At 41.3% G+C, this 25,081-nt stretch overlaps 1 protein-coding gene across 3 annotated transcripts in view; it reads left to right on the top strand.

The window, feature by feature from the left end:
- Window positions 1-2,773: 2,773 nt before the first annotated feature.
- The window catches only part of PTPN3 (protein tyrosine phosphatase non-receptor type 3), a 283,828-nt gene continuing 261,520 nt past the window's right edge, over window positions 2,774-25,081 (top strand). For all 3 annotated transcript variants that reach the window (XM_067569970.1, XM_067569975.1, XM_067569974.1), the window contains exon 1: window positions 2,774-2,902. In XM_067569970.1, the coding sequence (XP_067426071.1) occupies window positions 2,854-2,902 (49 nt within the window). In that variant the 5' untranslated portion in view covers window positions 2,774-2,853. The remainder of the gene's footprint in view (window positions 2,903-25,081) is intronic.

Genomic DNA, 25,081 nt, shown 5'->3' on the forward strand with positions numbered 1-25,081 from the left:
AGCAGCCTCCGATGGACTTGCTGTTTCCATGAGGACTTACTGTTCCTAGAGGTGAAATGTAATTTAGCTTGTTTGACACAGCACCATGGTGGAACAGAAATTGAATATTTGCCAAATTATTAAAAATGATATTGGGTATTATGAGACGGTCACATTCCATTGCTGATTTGTTTTTGTTTTTATACACAGCACTTTACACATATGGTATTGCAGATATCATCTGCCTGGCGTCTGCCTCATCATAATATTTTGCAAGTGACTATTAACAACACTTGGCTCTTTCATGTCTTCTTTCATCCAGAGAATTCAAAGCACTTTACAAAGAAAAGGAACTATCATTATCCCTGTTTTATAGATAGGCAAACAGGCATAGAATGATGAAGTAACTTGCCCAAGGTGACAGAGCAAATTAGAAGCAGAGTCAGGAACAGAACCCAGGTTCTCCTGGTTTTCCAGTCACCTGCTAACCATCCAGGGGTCCTCCAACTTTTTTTTTTCTGGGACCCCCTTTGAAAATATTTCGGGCTGTGACGACCCTCCCATGCCATGCCACCTCCACTCATGCCAGGCCACCCTTATTTCTGTGCTGCTGCTCGGGGTGGTGCTGCCTTGAGAGCACCCAGACAGCAGCTGTTGCACTCCAGTCACCCAGCTCTGAAGGGCTCTGTCAGCTATGCACGGGGTTGACAGCTGCAACCATGGCATGTGTGGGGGCTGACCGCTTGCGACCCCCTCATAATAACCTCACAACCCCTTGAGGGGTCCCAACCCCCAGTTTGAGCACCCCTGCATTAGACTGTACTGCCTCACTTGCAACATGGTATGGTATGGACAAGCAAGCAGTAGCAACAGAGGTAGGAGGCTGTTATTGGCTATCGGTTGCAATTAGGAAATCAGTCTAGCAGTGCATTATAGCTAATAAATGAATACAGCCTTCATAGGGGCCAATTGCGGATCTTGCTCTGGCCCCTCTATGACATTCTGGTGAAGGAGAGGGGCCATAAATGAACTGAAGAGACTGGAGAAGAATTCCCTCAGTGCAGGAGCACCTAGGGCTGATGTATACACAGGGCATACCAAAGTGGGAAAGGGTGAGGAAGGGGGCGTAGATGAAGCATTCAGTGTCATGGAGCGAAGTTGCAGAGCAAAGGCAGAATAGGCCAAGGCTGCTGTAAGGTAAAGCAGCCCTTGGGGCTGTTCTAACTTACACCAGGGTCTATTCTGGGGCAAAGTTGTGGTTAAAAACATCTTTATTCTCCCCATCTCCCCAATTTCCCTTTGGACTGCAAGCTTCTCTGCTGCATCTCTCAGGAGATGCAGACCGGAATTGGGTCCATGATGCTCAAATCATTAAGGACTAGTTTGTGGCACTAAGGTACAGTACTGCACGAGGGGGGCCGCTGTTCTGCCCTAAGAGGCATTCTAATTTTGGGAGGCACAATGCCCACTCTGTTCTTCTTGCTCTCCCATCACTTAGGAGAACACAGGGTCTGTACTGTCCTTGGCCAGCCAGCTCTGCTATCTGGTGCAGAGGTGAGGATGAGGTGTATCCCAGGAGCCCCTAGCAAGGAACTAGTCTTGCACTCCGTAGTGAATTCCGTAGCCGTGTTAGTCTGTATACAGCAAAAACAACGAGAGTTCCGTAGCGAAAGCTTATGCTTGCTGAAATTAAATTTGTTAGTCTTTAAAGTGCTACAGAACTCTCGTTGTTTCTGTAGTGAATGGCGCACAACTGAGACTGGCTCCTGCAAAGGTGGGGTGGATGATAAGAGTTAGGGAAGTTTCCGTACCACTGTCTTCGCCTTAATTACTTGCTCAGGGGCCAACGACAATCCAGCTCTCCATTTCTAAATAATAAAAAAATCATCTAAAGTAACTACAAAAAACCAAGGGGCCTTTTTCAGTTGTTCAGTATTCACTCTTTATGTGTGTAGTGCCCACAAGTGCCTGGCACTTCACAGACATACGATGTTATCTCAATATGATCATTTTACTAATGAGTGGGAGCCTTTACTGCTGAAGAACCTCTACAAATTGACCAGTCTTATTGTTGCATTTGAGGCTTTAATGGGAGTATTGTGCTTGCTTGAATGCAACAATAAACCAGCCGGTGTTTAAAAGAGAAAAAACACCAGTTATTCCACAGCAGCAAAATATTCTAAGTCCCTATAGCTACAATTTTGTTAGGAGAAAAGAGACAGACATTTATAGCAGAGCAGACAAATACCAAACATGAAGATGGCTGAAAGTGATTAAATGATTGGATATGTTTTAAATTTGTCTGTGTTTTTCATTTGTACCCAAGCACGACAAACACATACACCCAAACTGCACATATAGCAAGGCTGTTTTCAGTGACATATACAAAGCAACATTAATGAGAGCAAGCATCCAAACACAGAAGAGAAAGAGCAGACCTATTGAAGTACACGGATGGGTAGATTTTATTTAGTATATAATCTTTATTTTAAATTCTGTCCTGTATTTTTTCACAAAGACAGAAATTAATGTAAAGCTAATTTCCTTTTAAAGCACCCAGCCTGCTAGACTCTGTGGGTGGTGGAACTTCAAATGAAGTGGTAGGTGACTACTCCCTTTAACAACACAGTGCGCCATGCAGTTTTTGTTAAGGGTGGATATTTGTTGCAATGAATCAATTAAAACCTCTTCTGCAACATTAGATGCCTGTTCCTGGACCTGTTTCACAGGTTTCTCAGGAGGGAAAATAACATAAGCATTGTAATGTGACAACCCACAGAAGCTAAGTGTACGAGAGATCAGAAGTTTGCATGAGTGAGTTTGGCTTTTCAAAATACTATTCAAGGGATATTTGAAGTATCTAACAGGAGCACCATGGTGGAGCAGGAGATGTTATCAACATGTGTTTGTCCTCAAGAAAAGTGTAAGTGACCACATTTGTTTTTTGTATAATAAACAAAAACATGCCCTGGATAGATGAAATGAAAGAAACAATCTAGCAATTAGATCTGGGGGAGGGAAAGGGGAAATCTTAAAATGGATAAAGAAGGTAGCAATTAACTTTATATTTCTAGGCTTGCAGTATGATCAGTGTACTTATAGCACAAAAGAAGAGGACTTGTGTGAAGTATCTTGAAAGTTTTTGTTTCTTTTAATGTTGAACTTACTGCTTGTATTTGCAAAGAACTATAAGATAGTGGATGCTTCAGTCGAGGGGACTTGAACAATGAGTTTTTATCACCTTTAAATAACAAGTGACAGACTGAAGTGCTGTGAAAGCATTTCACAGCAACAGAGTGTTTTTTATGGAATGTCTTTTTTTTTTTTTTTTTTACAGTACACAGAATTTTTTTTTCTGAGTCACCAGAAAACTTTCTATCACCTTCTACAAATGTCAGCTGAGAATTACAGAACAAAGACAGGAGTTTTAAATTGATCCAGAAAAAAAAAAAGTGCTATTACAGAGCTGCTGTATCAATCTGTGATATTTCCTTTATTAAGGGGCAATTAAACAATTAGTGAATGGAAAAAAATAGTCATACATTTTTGGTTTGGTTTTTTTAAAATGTTAGGGAATCAACCAACTTTTGGGCAACAGCAAATAGATCATTAGATGACAGTGCCTAAAATTATAATACGAAGCTGAAAGCTTAGTTGGTTACAAACTAATGCATGGGGGTTGAATAAGTGAGTTGGAGCTCTTTAAACCAGATAACAAGGGTGGAATTTGGAACTCGTGTGCCCATGAACCACTTGAACACTCTGCCAAAGTGAAGGTTTGATGCAAAGGCTGAAGGCAGGGTACATGCTTTCAACCTACTTGTCTTCTTTGGTTTGGCAGCTTAAGTAAGATGTCTTACATTAAAAATTTTTCTAGTGGAAAGATCAGCTTGGTTCTGAAAATAGCAATGTAGCTTGTTTCATGGGGTTTTCCAAATACCTGAAAGATTTTTTCTTTACACTGATTAATAAGAAGAGAATAAGATAAAGATGTCATTGAAGCAGCAGAGCCTCCCTGATTATTTTGTACTTTTATCAGTGTAGTTTGTTCTTTCCCTCACCAATCATTCCTCACCACAGTGCATGCATAATGTAGGGGTCCCCTGAAAAATACATACAAGAACTATGCTGCTAAACTTAATTTTTTTTTTTTTTTTTTTTTTTTAAGGTGCTGCTTGACAAAACCCTCCTGGCTGGGATGATTTAGTTGGGGTTGGTCCTGCTCCGAGCAGGGGGTTGGACTTGAGGACCTCCTGAGGTCCCTTCCAACCCTAATCTTCCTACACACACACTACACCCTCCACATACCCACTGCTGAAGATTTTATAGGTCCCCAAGGGAAAGACCAGGGCCAGATCCTCAGCCCTTTTGCATCACTCAGCTCAAAGTGACTGTAAAGCTGATTTAACTGGCTTCCCCTCAAGATTATCCCTACATAGGGAAAGTTTAGGAAGACCCAATACATATTCCCTTGCTCCCAGGCTCCTGTGTAGGGGATATGGCTGATCACAAGGAGGAGAGGTCACAGCACATCTGCCCCAGCTGATGAACTGCCCCTTAGGGGCCATAGACAGTAGGAAGCAACTTAGAGCAGACCTGGGATGCTCTGGGGACTGAACCAGTCCCTGGAGCTCCCTGGCAAGCCTTTGGAGCAGGGAATGACAAAAGCAGCGTTACACCTTCTCTGCCCCCATATCAGTCTTATGCCAGGCTCAGCGTGGCTGGCAAAGGATCCAGTCTCTACTAGACATTGTTGTAAAGTGAAAGCAATGGGTATTTTCAAGACTCCCTAAATAATATTTTGAGTTGCTGTATTTGTGGCTATGAAACTGTGATTCTTGATCTTTTTCTCCGTATATTGGACCTTTTAAGTTTCTGTGAAATCAGGGTTCAGGGGGCGACCCTGTTTGGTTTTTGCTGCAGCCGGGACATACAAATGGAATGTATGCATCGTGCTCTTTCCTGAAGAGTTTACTTTTGTCCTTTGTTGTTGTTCTCCAAACTAAGGGTCACGTTGGACTGAAATAATATAACTGCTTTTTACTGAAAACGTAATGTGAATGAAACTATTCCATTATTCGACTTTCCCTATTATGTATAACTCGCGAGAGAGAGTGAGTGATTACTCAGTCTCAATCCTGACACGCAATTGAATGAATAATTTATATAAGAATGAGCCTGCTGCAACATGCTGTGCACTGTAGAATCATCAGCGGATACACAGAGACACCTTTATAGCAAGAACTGCACCAAAGGCAGTGAACTGTTGGCGGAATGAAGCCTTTTCCTCCAAATGAGGAAAAAAATAGAGCCTCCAATTTTCACAGTGGTTTAAATCAGCAGTAACTCCACTGAAGTCAATGGAGTTATGTGGCTTTTAAAAAAGAAGTGAGAGGAGAATCGGCCTTAGTGAATTTACAGCCTCATTATAAATAGAAGCAGGGAGTGTGCATGTTTTACAAATTAAATAATGAAATTAACATTGGCTATTCCAATTCTAGCTAGACAGTGCTCAATCCTGAAAGGTGTGGAGTAATCTAACCTAATCTAGAAAAGCATTTAAGCACAAAATTAAGTGCTTGCTGAATTGAGCCACAAATCTCAGCACTTTAGAGGATAAAATATTAAGGCTATCATTACCTAGAGAGCTTACAATGGCACAGCTGCACCACTGTAAGCTCTTTGGTGTAGCTGCTCTAAGCTGACGGGAGAGAGCTCTCCCATCGGCTTAATTACTCCAGCCCCCATGAGCGGCAGTCATTATGTCGGCAGTAGAAACTCTCCCTCCAACATAGCGCTGACCACAGCGGCGCTTATGTTGGTGTAACTTATGTCACTCGGGGTGATTTATTCACAACCCTGAGCAACATAAGTTATACCAACTTGAGCTGTACTGTAGCCATAGTCTGTTAAAGTGTGTTAAAGAGACATTTTTGTTGTGGCCGATCAGTGTATTAAGTCTTTAGGAGTGTGCAGCTATTCAGGACGATGGCCTTGTTTTTATGTATAGTGTTAAGTGGGACAATGCACTTTGGACTGAGTTCCTCTCATCAGAGTTGGAAAGGAAAACATTTATGGCTGTGGAGAACAAAAAGGGCTAGTGATAACTGATGGAAAACTCAAAGCCAGTGTCCTGAAATGTAGGGTCTTTCTGGCATTGATCAAATATTTCCATATGTATTCTGTGTACCATTCTTTATCTCAGAACAACATATTAGCTAAACCTCTTTTAAAAAGAAACACTGAAGGTAATCACTTCATTTGTCCACCTTCCTCCATGTACACTAATGCAGCCAGACCCAGGGGGCTACATCATGGGAAATGGAGCACACTGTTAATTGGTGGATATGGTTTTCATAGGTTTGTGGATGTTTCTCCACTTAGAGAAAACCGTTAGACAATGTCACAGTGCAAGGACATTGCAGTGCAATCTTACCTAAAAGGTGGCAGCTTTGCCTATCTCTGTAAATCTTAGTCAGACAGTTTTGTGATCTGTCATTCTGTTTCTTTCATACTTTACCTTGGGAGGTGGGGGGATATGTTTGTGCCTGGAATTTCTAGTGATAAATGCTGCATGCACTGTATTTGTCTTGCTCTTGTCAGTGACCTGTGTGTTTAAGTATGACAGGGTCAGAGGGGTAAATGTCCTCAAACAGTGACAGTGAACTTAAGCTTTCAGCATCTCTTTCTGCTTTTCTTGCCTCAAAGCTAGGTAAGTGCCAAAGCAAATCTCTGGCACAAACATCACATTCTGGCACAATTACAGTACAAGGTTCATCCAAACTGCTAGTTATTTATTAAAATATATGGCTTTCATGCTACTCTGACTCTTGTCACCATTGTTACTTTGCTGAATCAAAACTTCAAAAGGGGAATTATGTGTGGGCAACCAATAACCTGAGAATAATTGAAAACACAGCACTCTCCTCTGTCTCAACCACCCCTTTCTTCCTCACCCCTTTGTACCTGCCAGCCAGGCTTCTCTGGAGAGAAATGGAATTTGAATGCAACGAAACGGTGTATTGCAGCAATATTTACAGTGAACTCTAATTAACTTAGAAAGCAGAGTGCATGTGGCAATGTATATCAATCAAATCATAATAGCAGAGACCATTAGGAATCATTATAAATGGCTGTATGAAAGAGCATGATTGTGTGGTGTGATATAAGGCTTTATCAGCATGAGTTAGCTGCTGTTGTGAGTAATGTGATCTTCTCAAAGTCACAATAGAGTTATGCAGGTCCTTCTAAAGGAGTGGCAATAAATCCTTTAGACCACATGACAGAATCTTGTAGACTGTATTAGCCATGTGTATCTATATGAAAAGCTGTTTCATAGTTATTCTAGAGTTTTAAAAAATTACATTGAAATGTTTCTTGTATTTTTCCTCCTGCAGAGTCAGATGTTTTAGTTACTGATTGCTTTTACCTGGAATCGTTGGATTTATTTTATATAATATCCTCTCTCCATTTGTTCTGCCTTACAGCACTCATATTGCAGTTTCTTTTTGTATGTTCAAGAGAGTATATCACAAAAATATCGCACACAACAGACCAAATTAGTCCTCCACAAAACCAAGCAAACAACAACTTGAGTTACCAGAACACACACAATGACCCAGGAATTTGTTTAAAAGGCCAAACATGTCCCCCCATGTTTTTACTTAATTAAAAAATGATTGGAAAAACTGAATGAAATCAAAAATATTCACCACTGGTCTGTGTCACTGGCTGGCCGACCCATTAAAGGGAGTTGGGCTTAGCCATTCCTGTGACATAGCACATCTGATCCTCATCTGGGAACTCAATAACAGTTAGAGATCCCAGCTGTGGAAGGGTTAGGGAGAAGTGTATAGAAGGGAAGGGATCCAGGAGAGAGGACCAAGTAGAGCGCCCTTTCTGTGGAAAGGGTCTGGTAAAGGCAGACTCAAGGGAACTACAGGCAAGAAAGGCCTCCAGGGGAAAAGCCTTGAGAGGTCGTACTCAGCCTAGGAGCAAAGAAAGAACTCTGCATTCCCCAGGAGTCAGAATAAAGAGCAGGGAACTTCAGTATAGCCCAAGAGGGATAGAAGGATCTGCGCTTTTGATGTGGGTGTGGATTCTTTAGCTGGACTCTTGTCATGCCAAAAAGGGACAGAACTGGGAAGAGGTGACCTGGCTGGAGGGCAGGGCCATGGAATATGTAGACAGAGACAGGGTCCCAGGAGATTTGGGGGGTGGCATTCCTTCCCCGGATCTGGTCATGCGGGTAGCCTGTGTCATGGTAGCCAGCTTGCCCATAAAGTCTTCCCCTTTTAAGAACCCCAACAGGGACCGATGGGCAGAATAGCCCATCCCTTCATTATTTTGTCCACCATTTAGGTCTAATTTCTGACATCAATTTTGGTTCACTGATTTCTGGTCCCACACTCCTCTTGTTTGCCAGGCATGACCTTAACACAATCCTTGTGTTAGATTAGTAGGCTGCCTTGTTTGGATTAACTGATTCTTTTTATCTCCCCCCTTTGCAACTTTTCCCATCAACATAGGTAGTTATTGATTACTGTGCCACTTTATTATCTCTTATTCACTTTTCACGGTTTAACTCGTGATGAGGGTAAACTTACAAGCCCAATGATAACCACAGGGGCATGCTTGATGGGTGGAGTGGAGCCCAGGTGGGAAGCACAATGAACATTGTACCATTCAAAGATTGCAGAGAAGTATTATTGGGGAAAACCGCATAAGTAATGACTCTTTCTGCATGAGGTGCCATTGACATGCCTCTGTGAAAAACATCTGAGGCTAAGGCGATCAATAATGGCCGCTCAATGCTCTCCAAAGACAAACTTACTGCACTTGCCCTTAGCAAATGGCTCAAGCAAGGCCAGACAAGGACTCTGAGGCAACGTCACAGTCCTCCCAAGGGACTGGTGGACGTGTGCACTCTGTTCAGCTACCATCAGGGTGCAGGAGATACAGGGGCCTTGCCTACATGAGATATTTTTCTGAAAAGTCCTCTGCTGCTGCTCCTGTCGGTACAGAGCTTTACTGATGGTAGCAAGGGTGAGAATGCCAGGGCAGACAGGCCACCAGTGTCCACCTGTGTTTTAACCACCAGCTTGTTAAGAAAGCATTCACACAGTGTTCAAAATGCCAGTGGCCAGTCTACAGTAGCATCACACCAACAGGGAACGTTAAGAAAAAAGGCTAGAGTAGACAGATGATGAGGAAACATGGACTCATGAACATCTATTTCCTAGCCCTCCTGGCCTACCTTTCGCTTAGTCTAGGTAGGCATCTGTTTCCTGCTCTCGTTGTTCTGTAGATTTACTGAGCTCCTGTATTTAGAGTACTGTAAAGACCTGCTACTCTGTGCAGTATTGCACCCTTTGTGGGTGGGGTCAGCGTTTTCTTGATCACACCCCTGCTGATTCTGCAGAGTTTCCTTTGCAGGGCAGCTGCAAGTACAGTCTGCTGTATTGTCCATATCAGGATTGTTTTAATTTGTAACTGTTCTGTTGACTTGGCTTTTTTCTCAGCGGGGTATGACATGGCCCTTCATCTGGCAAATGATTCTGCTATAAACACCCTCTGGCTAGATTATGCTGTCAGTTGCCCCAGTGTGACTAAGGTCACTGGTGTTGATCTTGATTTACGTGTGGGTAACTGAGAGCAAAACTTTGCAGTGTTTGGAGGGAAGATCCAGCTTAGAGCTATGGCCTGTGGAGTTATTCATTCCTTTTCACGCCCACAGAACAGACCAAGTGTATTTTTTCAGGCTTATTTCACTAAAGCAGTAGATAATATCACCACCATTAACAGGGTCTCAAAGAGAAGAAGCAATATGTGGCAGCTGTGAGGGTTTTACTGAAGCATGTTTATCTGTTTCCAGTTATGTAATAATAACAATAGAAAAAATGACTTTTCTCTGAGCAGAATTCCTTGAAGTATTTGCTGCCATTAACTGTATGCATGGTCAATATATCCTGTTTGCACAATGCCTGGGCAGTTACATTTGGTTGAAATATCATCAGTAAATGTCCCTTGAGTTGTTTGTTTGTTTGGTTTTGTAATTAGGCACATATTTAAAAAAATACAGAGGGAAAATTAGAGCTTTATTTGCAGTGTGGACATACTTTTGTCAAAGACCCCTTGAAGTCTGACAGATATGGATGTTGGCAACCGGTTGAGAAAATAAACATCTTAATGGGTTGTGGGTTGCGGTTTCTTAATTAAAAATCTAAAAACTTTCAGATTGGTGCATAGCATCTCCATCCACAACATATGCTCCCTACTGAGTTCATAGCCATTCACAGTGTGGGATTCTGCCAAATGATAATTTAAACAAAAGTTACACTTACAAAAACATTTAGGAAGCACTGTTTTAGAAGCAAGTGCACATCATGGCTGTGACTCAGAGCACACCCACACACTGGATATTCTGATTGGAATCTAAATGACTATGCCAGTTCCAGTTTTTGTTCAGAAGGTCAAAGTAGCCTGGGAAATGCTATTGCTCCCTTTCTTCTCTGTAAAATTTTTTATTTCCAACTTGTAAAGTCATTTTGCATGGCATGGCATCAGTGTCAATTGATTTATTGTCATAAACAATTGTATTCCAAGCTGAGAATCATGTTCATCTTTCTGAAAAACCAACTTTCCTCCTGTTTTAGCTATATAGGATGTGTTTGTGTTGCACAGAAATTGTTAGGCTCTACAAAATCTGTACTAGAAAGGGAGATGCTGAATATGACCAGGATGAGAGCCAAAGATTTCCCTAATACTATACTAATTTTGCTCAGAGACAGGGGGGTCATATTTCATGCTACTTGTAACAAGGAACACCCTCAATACCAGAGCCCAATTGTTCAAACATCAAAATATGACCCCCTTTCACACACCGCAGCAGTGCTCTCTCCAAGTCAGATGTGAACAGATGTGAACTCTGAGGTCATTCAGGGTACGTCTACACAGCAAAGAAAAACCCGCTACTGGCCCATGCTAGCCAACTTGGGCTCGCAGGGCTCAGGCTGCAGGGCTGTTTTATTGCTGAGTAGATTTCTGGGCTAGGGCTGGAGCTTGAGCTCTGGGACCCTCTCACCTCACAGGGTCCTAGTACCTTAGGAGAGGTGATAAGCACCTCCTTAAACAGGTCCTCTGTTGAGAGAATATTGAGCATACATCAGAGTGGACAGCAGTGTAGAGTGAAACTGTGGAATAATGTTAAAAGCCTTTATCATGCCAAAGTTTAGATGTTCTGTAGACTTAGGTATTTCCTCCTAAGAAAACTGTGATCACATTCCTATTCCTGTGCTGATGAATATTTTTATAAGTTTTATAAATCTTAAGGGCTTAATATAAACTAGAGGTTTATTTGCTTTCTTGTAAACTCAGGGCCTACCTTCTAGAGACTTGTACAGTTTTTCTAAAAGCATCAAACAGGGAATTGCAGAGGGTAAGATGGGATGTGATTAAGGCAGATATAAGAATCTTTACTGAAGTAGTGAGAAGGGACAGACAAAGCGTGTGGCACTTCCAGAGACAATAAGAGGAAAACTCCTTTCACAGGCAACGGAGGCAGAGAAGACAGAAGTTCAGGCCCAAAGATAATATCAAGATTTCTGGCCGTGGGGTCAAATTAAAGTCATATTTAAAGAGAGTGATGGCTTCATGAGAGAAATAGAACACTGAATATTGTAACCTCGCAAGAGAATTTTTCCTCTTTGAATCGTTCAACGGTATGAAGTTATGGTGTAGCTAGGAGCTAGGCAGATAGTCGAGGGGAGACAGAGGCAGCAGAGAATGAGTCTAACAAGAGGCAGAATCTTCCTTTTGACCTTTCAATGATACAAGAAAAGGGACGTGAAATCCCAGGTCTGTCCATTTTTAAAATATAAAAGGAAATACCACTTCATATTGTAATTACTACTGCAGAGGGTCAAAGGAAGAAATACTGTAGCTGAATAATTGTGTGACCATTGATAACTTTTGCAGTTGTGAAAGCAAAAGTAAGATTAGTTAAATCTCATGCTTCAGATTATAGCTAATCACCTGGACGAACAAAACTGTGCTGTTGCCGTATGTTGTTTTTCACCTTCCTCTGAAACTCCCGTTATAGACCATTGATGGAGGATGTACACCTGCATGCAACAGACCAATACTGTTATGTTTCTCGTTACGGAAACCATTTTCAAAGTTAAAACTCACAATCAGCATTCTGAGGGAGACGATTTTGGGCAGACAGGCCCAAAAAATGGAAGTTTGAGGCACTCTATAGTGGAAGGGATGAGTGGAAGATGTAAAATGTCCACTGGAAGTTGCATTAGTGGGAACAGAATTTGAACATTATCCCTTATTTCATAGAAGTATTGATACAACAATTGTGTATAGCTATGTCTATAGTCTTTGTTCTGTAAAGTCTGCTTCTCTTCCCCATTTGCTATGCTATTTAAATAGGCCATGTCTTGCTTCCCATTCCAGATTGACTGCCCATTTATTTGGTAGTCATGGTGCTCTTGCCTAAACTTTTTTGTTATTGTTATTGTGCTTTTGTAAGACAAAATGCCAAAGAATCTTTATGACTCTGATTTTTGGAGCTTTTCCATTTTGCAAATGTAGAATTCTCTCTAAATCCAGAAATGTTTTTCATTAACTCTTTTTCATTCAACAAGGGATGTCTTGGGAACATTTTAAAGTTTATCTAAAATATTTGTTGGGGAGCAGAGCACCTCCTGGATTTTGAAGAGCTTTAGTTAAACCAATGCACCATTGAAGTAAAATGACACATTATAGGTGAGTACTGTGGGCCAAATCTTGGCCGCATGTACAAATCGCAAGTAAATGGGCAGTGTGCACACCACTTACGTGGTGGTTCAGAATGTGCAATACTCCCTCCCTAATCCTGCAGGGAGTGGCTGCCCAGCCAGTCCACAACCAATACTGCAGACTCAGACAAAGTTAGTATTCTGGGGAGTAGATCCTTGGGGATGTTTCTGAGAAAGAGAGAAGGTCCTTTTTCTGTAGAAGGAGCTGAAATATTTTTTAGGATTGCTATAGGAAGTTAAGGAGTAGCACATCGACGGAGCTTACATAAAAATTTAGAGAAAGCCTCTAAAGAAGTGATTATCAGGTAGAGGCTACTGGACCGAATGGACTGGCAGTTCCTGTATTTGTTATTGTGTAACAGTCTAAAAATGTGGCGAGTGGTATTCCAATAAGACAGTTCTATGGCTTCCAGGATTGAAAAAACTACAGACATCATGGTAATTGGTTTTACTCTTTCCTTCCTGATTCTGCCACAAGCTGACTAGTGTTATGTCCCTGGTCTTGAACCCAGAGCTGGGAGTCCCCAGACAGCCACTGAATCCTGGCCTCCACCTAACAGCTGCTGAAATCTGCTGGGCTGAGAAACTACTAGAACGATAGCCTCAACCAAGGCACCACTCACAGGGGCACTGCCTGGGGGATCACCCAGGTCCACCGATTGGTCCAAATACGCTATTTAAACCAGAAGGAGGCACAAGGTGATTTCCTGTTGTGGCTGTGTTGGCCCCTGCTTGTGCCTGCCTCCTGCACCCTATCCTGTCTATGATTCCTGCTCGGCTCCTGCCTCACCCCAGCCTTTGCTCCTGTTCCCATTGTGCTCCTGCTCCATGCTTCATCCTGGCCTCTCCTCCAGTTCCTGCTCCTTTGTGTCTCTTCCAATCATCAGTTCCCAATCCTGGCCCTGAGCTTGACCTCCGACTTTTGACTCTGACTCTGGCTTGACCCTTGTCTCTGACAACTGGCTGTTGACTCTGCTGACCCTTGGCTTCATTCCCCCGACCTGGATGCCTGGTTTGCCCACTAGACCTGACTCCTGCTCTGAAGACTAGGTAAGGCCACCTACATACCACTCCTTTTATGGTACTTCATTATGCAGTTATTTGTTTGCACGTTATGATGGAGCAAGGAGCTATGTGAAACTCCAAAAAAGGAAGGGCTCTTCCAACCTGTCTCTCCTCCTCCTACCACTCACCACCAGGGTTTGCTTTCAGTTTTTTCACATTTACCTGTAAGCTGACACTTTTTCCCCCCTGACTGGGACATAGCCCAACGAAAGGCTGCAGCTTGGCTATTAGCCCCTCTTGGTCATTGACCGCAAAGGCGCCTTGCCCAACCTTTTTCAAAAGGCCCCTTTTATTTATTTTATTATTATTTAAAACTAATGATCTAGCTCCAAAAGTAGGAGAGAGATGATTTCTCCATCCATCAGACAGCTTACTACCCTCTAATGTCTGTCTCGTCCAGCTCATTGATCTTTCAGGGCTTGACTCTCCACCCACTAATGCCAGTGGGAAAACTTGCATTGCCTTCACTGGGGAGCAGGGTGAGGTCCTTAAATCTCTTCCCAGGGAAAGTCCATAATAATGTTAGAACCTCAGGAGAGCTAAAATATTGTAACACCATTGGCATGTCAGGGAACAGGCTAACAGAAACTACAGGCTCCATGTAAGATGTAAGGTGGTTAATCCCTAATGTCACATTCCAGGCAGACTGATAATTTAATAGGAATATTATTCATCATTTCCTGGCCATGGGTGGATATGACTTTCATTGTTGTACTGAATTGTGCATAGGTTTTGCAAGTGCAGCAACTACAGGACATTAATTTCATAGCAGAACTATAAAACGTGCAATAGATTCAACCGTTTGTGCTGTACTTTCTACCTACAGTTCCACAAATACATAATGCATATGTGTAAAGTGAGTTCTTGTTTTTCACCTCTATAAAAAGCAAGTAATGTGCCTATTATTCAAAGTAAACTAGCAGCTTAGCAACCTTAAGCATAGTACTTTATAAACACTCAAGTGTGCAATTTCATCTTTAATTTATTTGATTGCTTCCATGAAGAGAGAGGCAGTTTGGTGCTCATGACATGTTTACTGTTCCAAATCTGCTATTTGTTTTGAACAATAACTTTATTGCTATTCTTTCATTATTACCTGAATTTTAATAAGGATGATAAAATTACATAAATCAGGTGGATTTCTCTGAAGTATTTTGTCAGCTCTAGGAATCAAGCAAAAAATTAGTATGTAAAGCAAATATACTGTAGATTTGATATTTGAAACATCATATTACTAATAATCAAGCTTCCTGTTGTTATGTTTACAACCCCATAGGTGTGCATGGTGCTTTACTGGCAAATATAATGACAAGCTTGTACTTTCTTCAGTAGGCAATGATCTATCAGGCAACTCATTCACTCAGCTTGATTTCATGCACTCAGATAATCTAATATTGAGAACATGGCAAGATTCAACAAACTAATTACTGTGATGAGTAAGCAAATGACAAATGTGCTCCACATGATGTCAGAGACAATTTAGGGCTGTATTCTAATCCCAGTTACACAATCTTGTATTGCTATTCCATATATTTTAAGAATTTGCTTAAGTGAGTTTGAAAAATGGACCTGTAGTCCTCTCATCAAATAGTTTATATCACTGTCTCCACTTAGGTCTGGCAATGTGTGTCCACAATTCCCACTGATATCTCTTATGCGCAGAGAACAGGAAAAGCAGTTCATAAATGCGCACATGTGCAAACAGCGTTAAACACACACACACAACTACCTTATTGCAAATGAGGTACCTTTTACTTTGTGCCTGCAGCATCCACATGGGGAAACTACCATGCAGCACACTAGGGCATTCTGCAGTTTGCACCCCCATAGTCCAAACTGCAGGATTGTGTCGACATAGCTTAACTTGGTTTGATTTGCATGTAATATAACCCAGTCTCTAAGATGTGTATTGTCAAACTTCTCTCTTCAACCCCTCTAAGTCTACCGCACTGTGTAATGAGGAGAGGTAGTTGAGAAAACTTCAGTAGAACTATTTTCTATTGGTGAATGCAGTTCTGTCAAAATCAAACATTTTGTGAAATGTAGATTTTGCTGAGATTTCATTTTGGAGAAAAAATGGGGGGATGGAAATGTTCCAACCTTGTAGAAATGTCCCCTATCTACATCTTTTGAATGAAAAATTCCCTTTTTTCCTTTTGAAACAGTATGTTTTTTGTTTGTTTATGTTATATTTGGCATGGTAACTGAGCAAGCTGTGCCTTAGACCCCTTTTTGTCCCCTTCAGATGACAGGACTGGCTTCCTGCACCTCAATCTTGGTAGATCCACACTGTCCAGCCACTCTTAGACTGACTCGCTGGACTACAACACCCTACCTTATTTCTCAGCAATATCAAACTGACTGGCACAACTAGATTTGGCATCTGAAAGCCTTTTCCTCCAGAAGCCTGTGATGTCGGCTAAATCATCACTCAAAAACAGCTTCATCAGAACAAAGCATTGTTTATTCTTTCACTCAAAGACACAAAGCATGCAGAGCAATGAGTTAAAATAACAAAGTCATATACATATTTTCCCTTACCTACACCTTAATCTTTCTTTGTAAACATTTTTAAGTTTCTCTTTGCCCAGCTATCCCCATCTCTGTCTGGGAGAAGCAGTCAATCTTGTTCACAGCATGCTTTCTGGGTCTTTGGGTGTCTCCTTGTATGCCTGTCAGCTCCCATTGACATTCCCTAGGTAGATCCTCTAAGCTCACCCAAACCCCTCCCATTTCTAAGCCTGGCCTCCTGTAATGGTTCAGAATCCTTTTCTAACCTCAGGCTTAGCCTTGGGGAAAATTCTTAGCATGGATGGAGCCAGAGAAAGGGTTTCCCCAATTAAGAGCTTCCCTGGTGTTTCCCCAAGGATCCTTACTGTGTTATTGTTTTACCTTTCCAGTTTAGTTCCTTTACCAACCAATTTGATTTAATTCTATTTATTCAAGCAAGAGAATATCCACACAGGTAACCTGAAGGGCATATGATATTTATAAAAAATACTACATCTCATTCTCGACAATATGTACAATATAATATAAAATTTTTAAAAGTCAATTTTTTTGTTTTGTCAAAGCAAAACACTTTCATCAACCCAAAACCGTTTTTCAAAATTTCAAAATTTGAGGGTTTAGTTCCTAACTGGAATTAAAACAAATTTCCAAATCCTCTCAGAAATAGAATTTCTGTTCTCTACATAGCTCTGATAATGAGTATAAAGGAACTACTCTCTAGGTAGCCAGACATTTTCACATACCATATAGGACAATCCATAAAATATCAGTTTTCAATAATAAAGGTGATAAAGCTGCAATGGTTCCTTTAGGAGCACTGCATCTGAATAAATGCAGGCCCAGAAGAAGTTTTTCATGTCACATCAGTTCATCTCCTTGGCTAATGTCTGCTCTATTGACCAAGATTTGAAGACAGTATATAGATGAAAAATAGGGAAACACAGTGGGTTGGCTTATATTACTATAACGATCCAAGTTTTTCTTTTCTGTTTGCAACGAACACTCCACAACAATTACAAACACCTTAGTAGTTCCTATGTCAGCCATGTTTCCAACTTCAAACCATTTTAGTATTGTTCCTTACATGTAATAATTCAGCTCTGGTTTTCACCAGAAGCTGTTTTCACCGGCTTTGCAGTATTCATTTCCGAGCAGTGGAAAGATTTCCCCACCCCCCATGCCCCACTCGGCTTGCTTTCTCCGACATACAGAGTCACCTGCTATCCAGGCTCTGGACTGTGGTTCTTTAGGAACTGATAGCATGTAAACACTGTTTGTGAGATTTGCAGTACATGTGTTTCATTAAACATTGTCAGGCTGTATTGTAATAGGGCCTTTGGTGGTGTTGCTGGTGTACTGTACATGCGCACTTTACATGTTATACAGGTTTAGCCACATTTTTGTCAGCTATTATTAAAACAGACTTGCAGCATACGCCTTTGGAAGTGCTACAATCAATGGATATAATGGGAAACTAAAACTAAAAAAAGCCTCATATTTCCTCTTGGCTGACTCCTTCCTCCTACACCCAACTTGTTCCATGGCACTTGAAAAGAAAAGTTGACATCTAATCTCTTTATTTTGTTGGACTCAGACAAATAACAAAGCACCTATTGTAAGTGAATTTGGAAATGGTCGTATTGAGGAATTAAAGAGCAGTCATCTTTGCAGCCTGACTGGATGGCATCATCCCTCTATTCTATCTTCTACCTAGTCAATATTATTTTCACAGCAGCAATGTGGACTGGACCAGCCCCTCCCAGCCATGCTTTCACCACCAGATTGGCCAGTCCTACTTCCTCTCAAGTCCTTGTTGAATTGGAATTCTCAGCTTACATTACACCCCAGAACCACTTATCCTAGGGACTCTCTATCCTCCACTGGTCTAGAATAGCTGCCCAGTTTTTGCTAGAATGCATTGAAACAAAAATAACAGTTACCTATCACGGCAGGTGTGCCTGCACAAACATGGAATAGTCGATATGTAAAAACAAACTAAATTGAGTTACTTCCGTCAACTGAGATGACCCCTCTTCTTACCAGATGTGAAAAGCAATGTTAAATTGGACTGCTGAAAAAGGACAGCAGGGCCTAAAAAGGTTAACAGGAACACCCCAGACTTGGCCCATCTTAGAACTAGTGAGAGCCACTTCAACTACGGAGATTCAACCTCTAGTTTGCAAAGTAGGGAACCTGTATAAAATGTATATATAGCTAGCTTTATCTTTGCAGACCTGTTTTGTGCAGAAAACAATGGGCCAGATCTCTACAGGTATAAATCTGTGTAGCTTTACTGACTTCAGTGATGCTTTTTGACAATTCACACCAGCTGAAGATCTGACCTATGATCTTTTTCAAATGGTCATCTTTACTTTTCCAGATTGGAATGATTATGTAAGGATGCTGTTATAGATTCTACTGTGTTGCACTATCTGAAGTTACCAGTGAGGTTACTCTAGATTTACACTGGTGTTACAGAGACAAATTGGCCCCCAGCTGTAGATTCTATGTTAGATGTTCTGTGTTTTTAATGCTGATGAATGAACTGCCTTGAATCTGTTTTTGTACCAAAGTTATGTTAATGTCAGCCTCATTAATTAATTGGTGCTATTCCTGTTGCATCTTAAGAGAGATAAATTTGCCAACTCCACGGAGACAGTTCTCCTTGTACCAGGCACCCTCCTTGCTTCAGAGTCACTTCAGGAACAATCCCAGCATAATTAAAAATTATTTTTGGATTTTGTATTTGTTCCCATTTTTTCCAATCTGGCTAAAACTCATTAAGATACTTCACCTCATTTACTAGAATATCCTTGAGCAGTAGCAGCTAAAATCATTTCATTAAAGGCTGATGTAAGTCTTACAATCATAGACATACGGTTCACTGCAAAGAACTTCATTAAGGCGATGTTAATTTGAAATACAAACCTGCAAAAGTAAAGAAATTCAGAGTCAAAGTTTCCAGCTTAGTTCAGTTCGCTGGTGTTTTTCCATTCTGATATAATCTTTCAACACATCATGTACAGAGGGCAAGATCCTCAGTTGGTGGAAATCAATCCAGACTTCAGAGGAGCTTCGCTGACTGACCCAGTCTGCCTCAGCTTGTGTTAGACTGAAAAGATTTGTAGTTTGCTATGAAGCACTGTTGAAGGAATTGTTAAGATTTATAAGTGTTTGGCTTGTAAAAATGTTAATTTTTGTAAGGTCACTTTTTATTGTTTCAGGGTAGTTCATACTTAGGGTCAGAGCCTGTAGTTGACACAGTCTGAAGGGTGGAGGGGTACAGAACCAGATCTCCTCAGGAGGAGCTGTACTGAAATTCCCTGGTGTGTAGGGGAAATGCACATTCTGTGCCATCCCTTTGCTCATCCACATGCTCCCTCATATGCCTGGTCAGCTCACAAGGCCAGTGCAGAATAACTGGGAGACCACAGCCCAACCTCCTCGCTATCCACCTTCAGGATGATTTGTGCCTGGGCATGCCCCTTGATTTCTGCAAGGGCACGGTCTGCACTTGGATCTTTTCTTTCTTTCTTTCTTTCTTTCTTTAAATTCTCTTTCCATTTTCCAAAACTAAGAAAAAGGGCCATATTGTTGAACACTCTCTGTGCAGCGCTACATACTACTTGTACAATGACCCCCCGTTTGCTTCAGCAAGACAATCTGTTCCGAATCCATTTGTAGTTTACCATTAGAAAAGACAGAGAGGAGAAGCACTCTGATCTGAAAGGGACTGAAGTCAGGCTTTCATGTGGTACCAAACCACTAAAAACTGGAATCAGTCCAAATCTACCAATAGCCTCCGGATACTTGCAATAGCCTCAAGAGATCTGTCTGTGCAGGTAGCACACAATATCAAGCAATATCTCAGGAATGTAATGAGGTTTTATTTTGCCAGATCTTGAATAGTTCCAGTGGATAAGCTACTGAGTAGTCAGGGACCTAGGTATATCTGCAGTGGCCACCACCCTTTTCCAAGAAGGTATTTTAGTAGCATTGGCTAATAGCTCTTACTAGCCTCTAAAATGTTCTTAATTTATTTATCTTAATGCATTGAACTAATTCTATTTGGTGAATGTGCTCAATATCTTTACTCATGTATTTTTTATAATATTTTTGTATGACTGTCAGAGAAGTCTACAAAAATATTTCTTAAAATGTACAGTAAAAATAAAGATACATTTCTCTATCGGAAGTAAAGCAAAATACTTGGTGCCAAATCCTACCCCCCATTGAACTCAAAGCTCAAACGCCCATTGGCTTCAGTGGGAGCATGACTGGGACGTTGGCCCTATTCCTGCAAGGTGTTTGAGGGCATCTTGCAAGGGGCTGGACCCCCTCTGCATTGGCTTGGCTGGATGTTGAGACAGGGCCGTTTTAAGACCTTCGTAGGCCCAAGGCACACTTGCCTTCGTAGGCACCCCCGACCAAAATAACTATTTTGATTTCAAGCTATTAATAAATAGTTTTTTAAATAAAAATAAAAAATTATATAGAAAAATTTTTTCATAGGCCCTGAAAGTTTCGTAGGCCCTAGGCACTGTGCCTATTGTGACTAATGGATAATTCGGCCCTGTGTTGAGATCATTTGTCACTTTGTAGGAACATACCATTGAGGGGAGGTTGCATCCTGCCCTTAGAGACACATGGTGGGGAGAGGGTATAAGGACTCCCTCCTTTGCACTGCCTATATGAGGGCCAGACAGCATTATAGCTCTGCTGCTCAGGGAAGCACTAAACCCGTGCCCAAGATACTCCTCCTGGAGTTCCCTTCCTGCTGGGCCTTAGATCATGAAGCTTTAGAAAGAAGGGGAAAAATATATTTTCATGTTGGCAGTAGAAGCAATGACATCCTCTGTGAAGCATCCAATCCCTAAAAGGCCATGACAGTTATACCCTTGTTCAGCTCCAAACTTCAACACCCTCTGCTATTGCAATTTGCTGTGACTCAGATGATTTATTTATTCCAAGAGGCATTATACACTTGATATTTATTTCAGATCTATTTTGGTTTGTGTTACTATTAGTTTTGCAGTTTTATAAACATCTGTGTGGAGAAGATGAGTTAGGCAGGGTTATTGTCACTGGACAAATGTGTTGAGCAGTTTATGGCCTGGGTAGAAAATGTGAACTCCATGGGGAGAAGTAAGGTGCAGTCCACACAGGAAGCAGAACCCTTATAACTATCTATAATTAAACATAGGTGTTGCTAACAAGAGTTTTAGCATAGTTTCCCTAACCAATGTGGGGAGATTTTTATTTTTTCTGAGAGCCTCACTAGCTAAACCTGCCTATAAACTACTCCAATGGATAATTTATGGCTTTATAAAATGGATCTTGGACAAAATAAAATCCCTGTTCACACTGGTCAGGGAAACCTTGCGAGGCCCTGGTGATACAACTTTATTAGGGAATCTCCATTGGTGCAGCACCGCCACTCGTAGTGACAGTAATTTTGCTAGTATAAATAGGGCTCAGGCAGTCACTGGTGTTTTTACCAAACTGTCACCTAGACCTGCTCCTACTGTTGCTGGATGACAGGGTGGTGGTAGAAACGCAGGTGCCATGCCTCCCCTAGCATTCCCAGGGCTGCACCACCAATGGCTTTGTACCCATGAATAGTGCAATAATGTGAGGTGTTCCAAAGAAGTCAATGGTAAATGCACACCTAGAACTTTCCCACGATAGAAACAGTCAAGTTTAAACACATTACACTGTAGTTAGTACTGCTCTGGTTACATTGTGGACAGAGCTTAACTAAGTTTTGCTATATTTAAAGAAAGCAGGGTTCTTTTCCTCCTCTTTTCCAAGTGGAAACCTGGAATTATGCATTTCCTGGCTTTGATGCTATTATAAATTCAATGTAAAGGAAATAAAAGCTGATCTCAATCTCTCAGCTTTGTGCCAATTTCTGTGGATGTCCATCATTCTGAATGGACTTACCTTTTTCACATTAAATTTTTTTTAAAAGTTGTCTTTCAGGTTCCTAATTAATTTTTCTCATCATAAATAGAATGATTACTCTTTTCCCACATCTGGCTTTCAGTTCATTTTTTTTTATTCAACTGCAAACAGATATCTGAAACTTTCAGAAATGTGCATTTTTGGTTTGATGAGTTTTTTTGCATTCCTGAGATCCAAAACAGGTGGGAGTGAGGCAGTCTACTTTTAGCTCTGAACCCAAACCCTCCAAGTTTCGGCACCAAAGTGATGTGTGGACAAAGACAGAGTGTATATAATGTGTGCTATCTCAGCATTAACAAATGCAAGAGTTTGTGCTTAAAATCAAACCTAAAACTTGTCTCTAAAGCAGTGGTTCTCAAATGGTGTTCCGCGGAACCCTAGGGTTCCGTGGGCTGAGAGGAAGGGTTCCGCGAAGAAACTGTACCGTGCCATCGAACGTGAGAAAAATCCGGTGCCGCCGAGCAGCTGCTCGCGCGCCGCTGAGCAGCTGATGGGGCCGCCGAAAACGGCCCTGAAAGCGCGCCGCCAAATCAAGCAAACACCGCGCCGCCGAAAAGAGGAAGCTTTCCTTGATTTTTCGGCGGACGGTATGGCATGGTCGCGCAAGGGTTCCGAGGGTGGAAAGAAATTGAGAAACACTGCTCTAAAGGAATGAAGTCAGCACAACAGTGACCACTATGCTATGAATGACAGTGGAGGCAATAAAAGAGAGAGAGACAATTTCAATCTCCACCTTCAGAGAACTCAGTCAAACTACAGAATAGCTTCTGTTAAAAGGAAACAAAAGCCTCTTTGCAATGGAGCTATAGGAAGCACCAGCGCACATTCCCCGTAGCTCAGATTTCCTTGCTTAGATGTTTAAACCGGAGATCATATCCTGACCCCATTCATATCTATGGCAAAACTCCTTCTCATTTCAATAGGGTCAGGATTTCACTCCTAGGAATTAAGGCCCTAATCTGGTGACCTCTCATTTCATTGTGCATCTCATTTTATGCATGGATGTTAGTGCATCTACTTACATGCTTAAAGTTAAATTGGTGTGTCCAGGTTTGCAGAACAGGGGTCTAAGTGTCTAGCTTTAGGGACTCGTGTTGGAAAACTGAGCTCCTGAGATTCACAAATGAAAGGCAGTTTCATGAGCAAGAAGTACCGTAAATACATTAATCTGCCGTATTTAGTTGGTAACATCAACCTCAATTTGACACATTTTTAACTTCTAAAGCATTACTACAGACTGACAATATGTTTAACATCTGTTAATCTAGCTAAATCTGTTCATTGTAGGAGACTTTTAGGAGGAGGGAGTAAAATAAAAGTGGAAAATAACAGACAGAGTGGCTGAGTAAATATTGTTGTCAAATCCACTGTTGATTAATTTGGCTTGGTTTGTCTAATTTCGTGCTGTCTGAATTGACTGTAACCCTATAAATAATCTCACAATTACAGATTAATTTCAGGTGGTGACTATAAAAGATCCTTGACTATAGGGCTCAGTTGTGATATCAGACAGAAAGCTGCTCACCTACACAAGGCACCCCCTGATTCAGTGTCAGTGGAGGCGTCATATGGGTAGTATGCAAATGAATATGTTACACTCCCTGTTCTGTTGGTTTTGGTGCATATGGGGCCTTATACCCTTCCTGTTGGAGTCAATGGGAATTTTTCTGTTGATTTCAGTGGGGTTTAGATTGGGCCCTAAAGCTGCAATCTCAGAGTTATGCACATACTTTACTATTGCTAATGGACCCACTGATTTCATTGCGACTACTCATGGTAGTAAAGTCAAGCATGTGCAGGATCAGGGACTAAATCAGCGCTTAAATGCTTAAAATGGGTATTTCAGGGACTTTCTTTTTTGTTCTGAATTTGTACAGCACCTAGCACAATGGGTTCCTGCTCCATCACTGGGGCTCAATACAAATAAAAATGAATAGGCACCCCAGGTGGATAATTTGGTCCTGTATCCCCTTTTATGAAACAAATTGGATGATATATGTTATTTAAAATGAAGGCGCACATTGACTAAATTGTACTCACAATATATTCATGTGGTTGCTGTATCTTTGCAGTGTTTGTCACAGCAAATCCTGGGTATGTACCAAAACTTACATGCAGAGGAGTTAGCGCAAAAATGAGCCAAACTAACTTAGGTAATACCTATAGGAGAAATACTTCAGTTGATCTTCAGGAAGTAGCAATGCATTCTTTTGGGAGAATGAGCTCTTCATCTCGTTCATCTCCTTGAAAAAAGTAAACTGCCTACAGTAGCCAGGAAAATGCCAATGATTCTCTATGTTGTAAGAGGACTGCCCTAATAGACCCTACCTTGACTATTGCTGATGCCTTGACATCTTCTTTAAATTAGTGTAGGTATGAGGGGAGAGAGTGGGCCATTCTCACTTGCACAGCACCCCCATTACTCCAGACATGAGCAATAGCTTGCCAAGAGACTGATTAATCATATTAACCTCTGCTTTTTCCTTCCCCTCTCCTACTCCTCCTTGTGCTGTTGTCTCCTCAGTTCTATTCTATATAGGTTCTTATATCATGCTCATCACCTGCATCTGAGCACCTTCCAGTAGAGCATTAAGTGACATGACTAGCATCTATCATGTGTTTGTTCTCATTTTTGTCCTTATATTAATTTATATTATAAGGTTTTCTGAGCAGGGAATCTATCTTTATCTGCATTTTAAAGTTCAAGCACATTCCTTTATAGTGCTATATTCAGAGCAATAGCAAAAATAATACAA

This window comes from Emydura macquarii, unplaced genomic scaffold (genome assembly GCF_026122565.2).
Source record: "Emydura macquarii macquarii isolate MOO-44397 ecotype Brisbane River unplaced genomic scaffold, CSIRO-AGI_Emac_v2 contig_2975, whole genome shotgun sequence".
NCBI classification, from domain to species: Eukaryota; Metazoa; Chordata; order Testudines; family Chelidae; genus Emydura; species Emydura macquarii.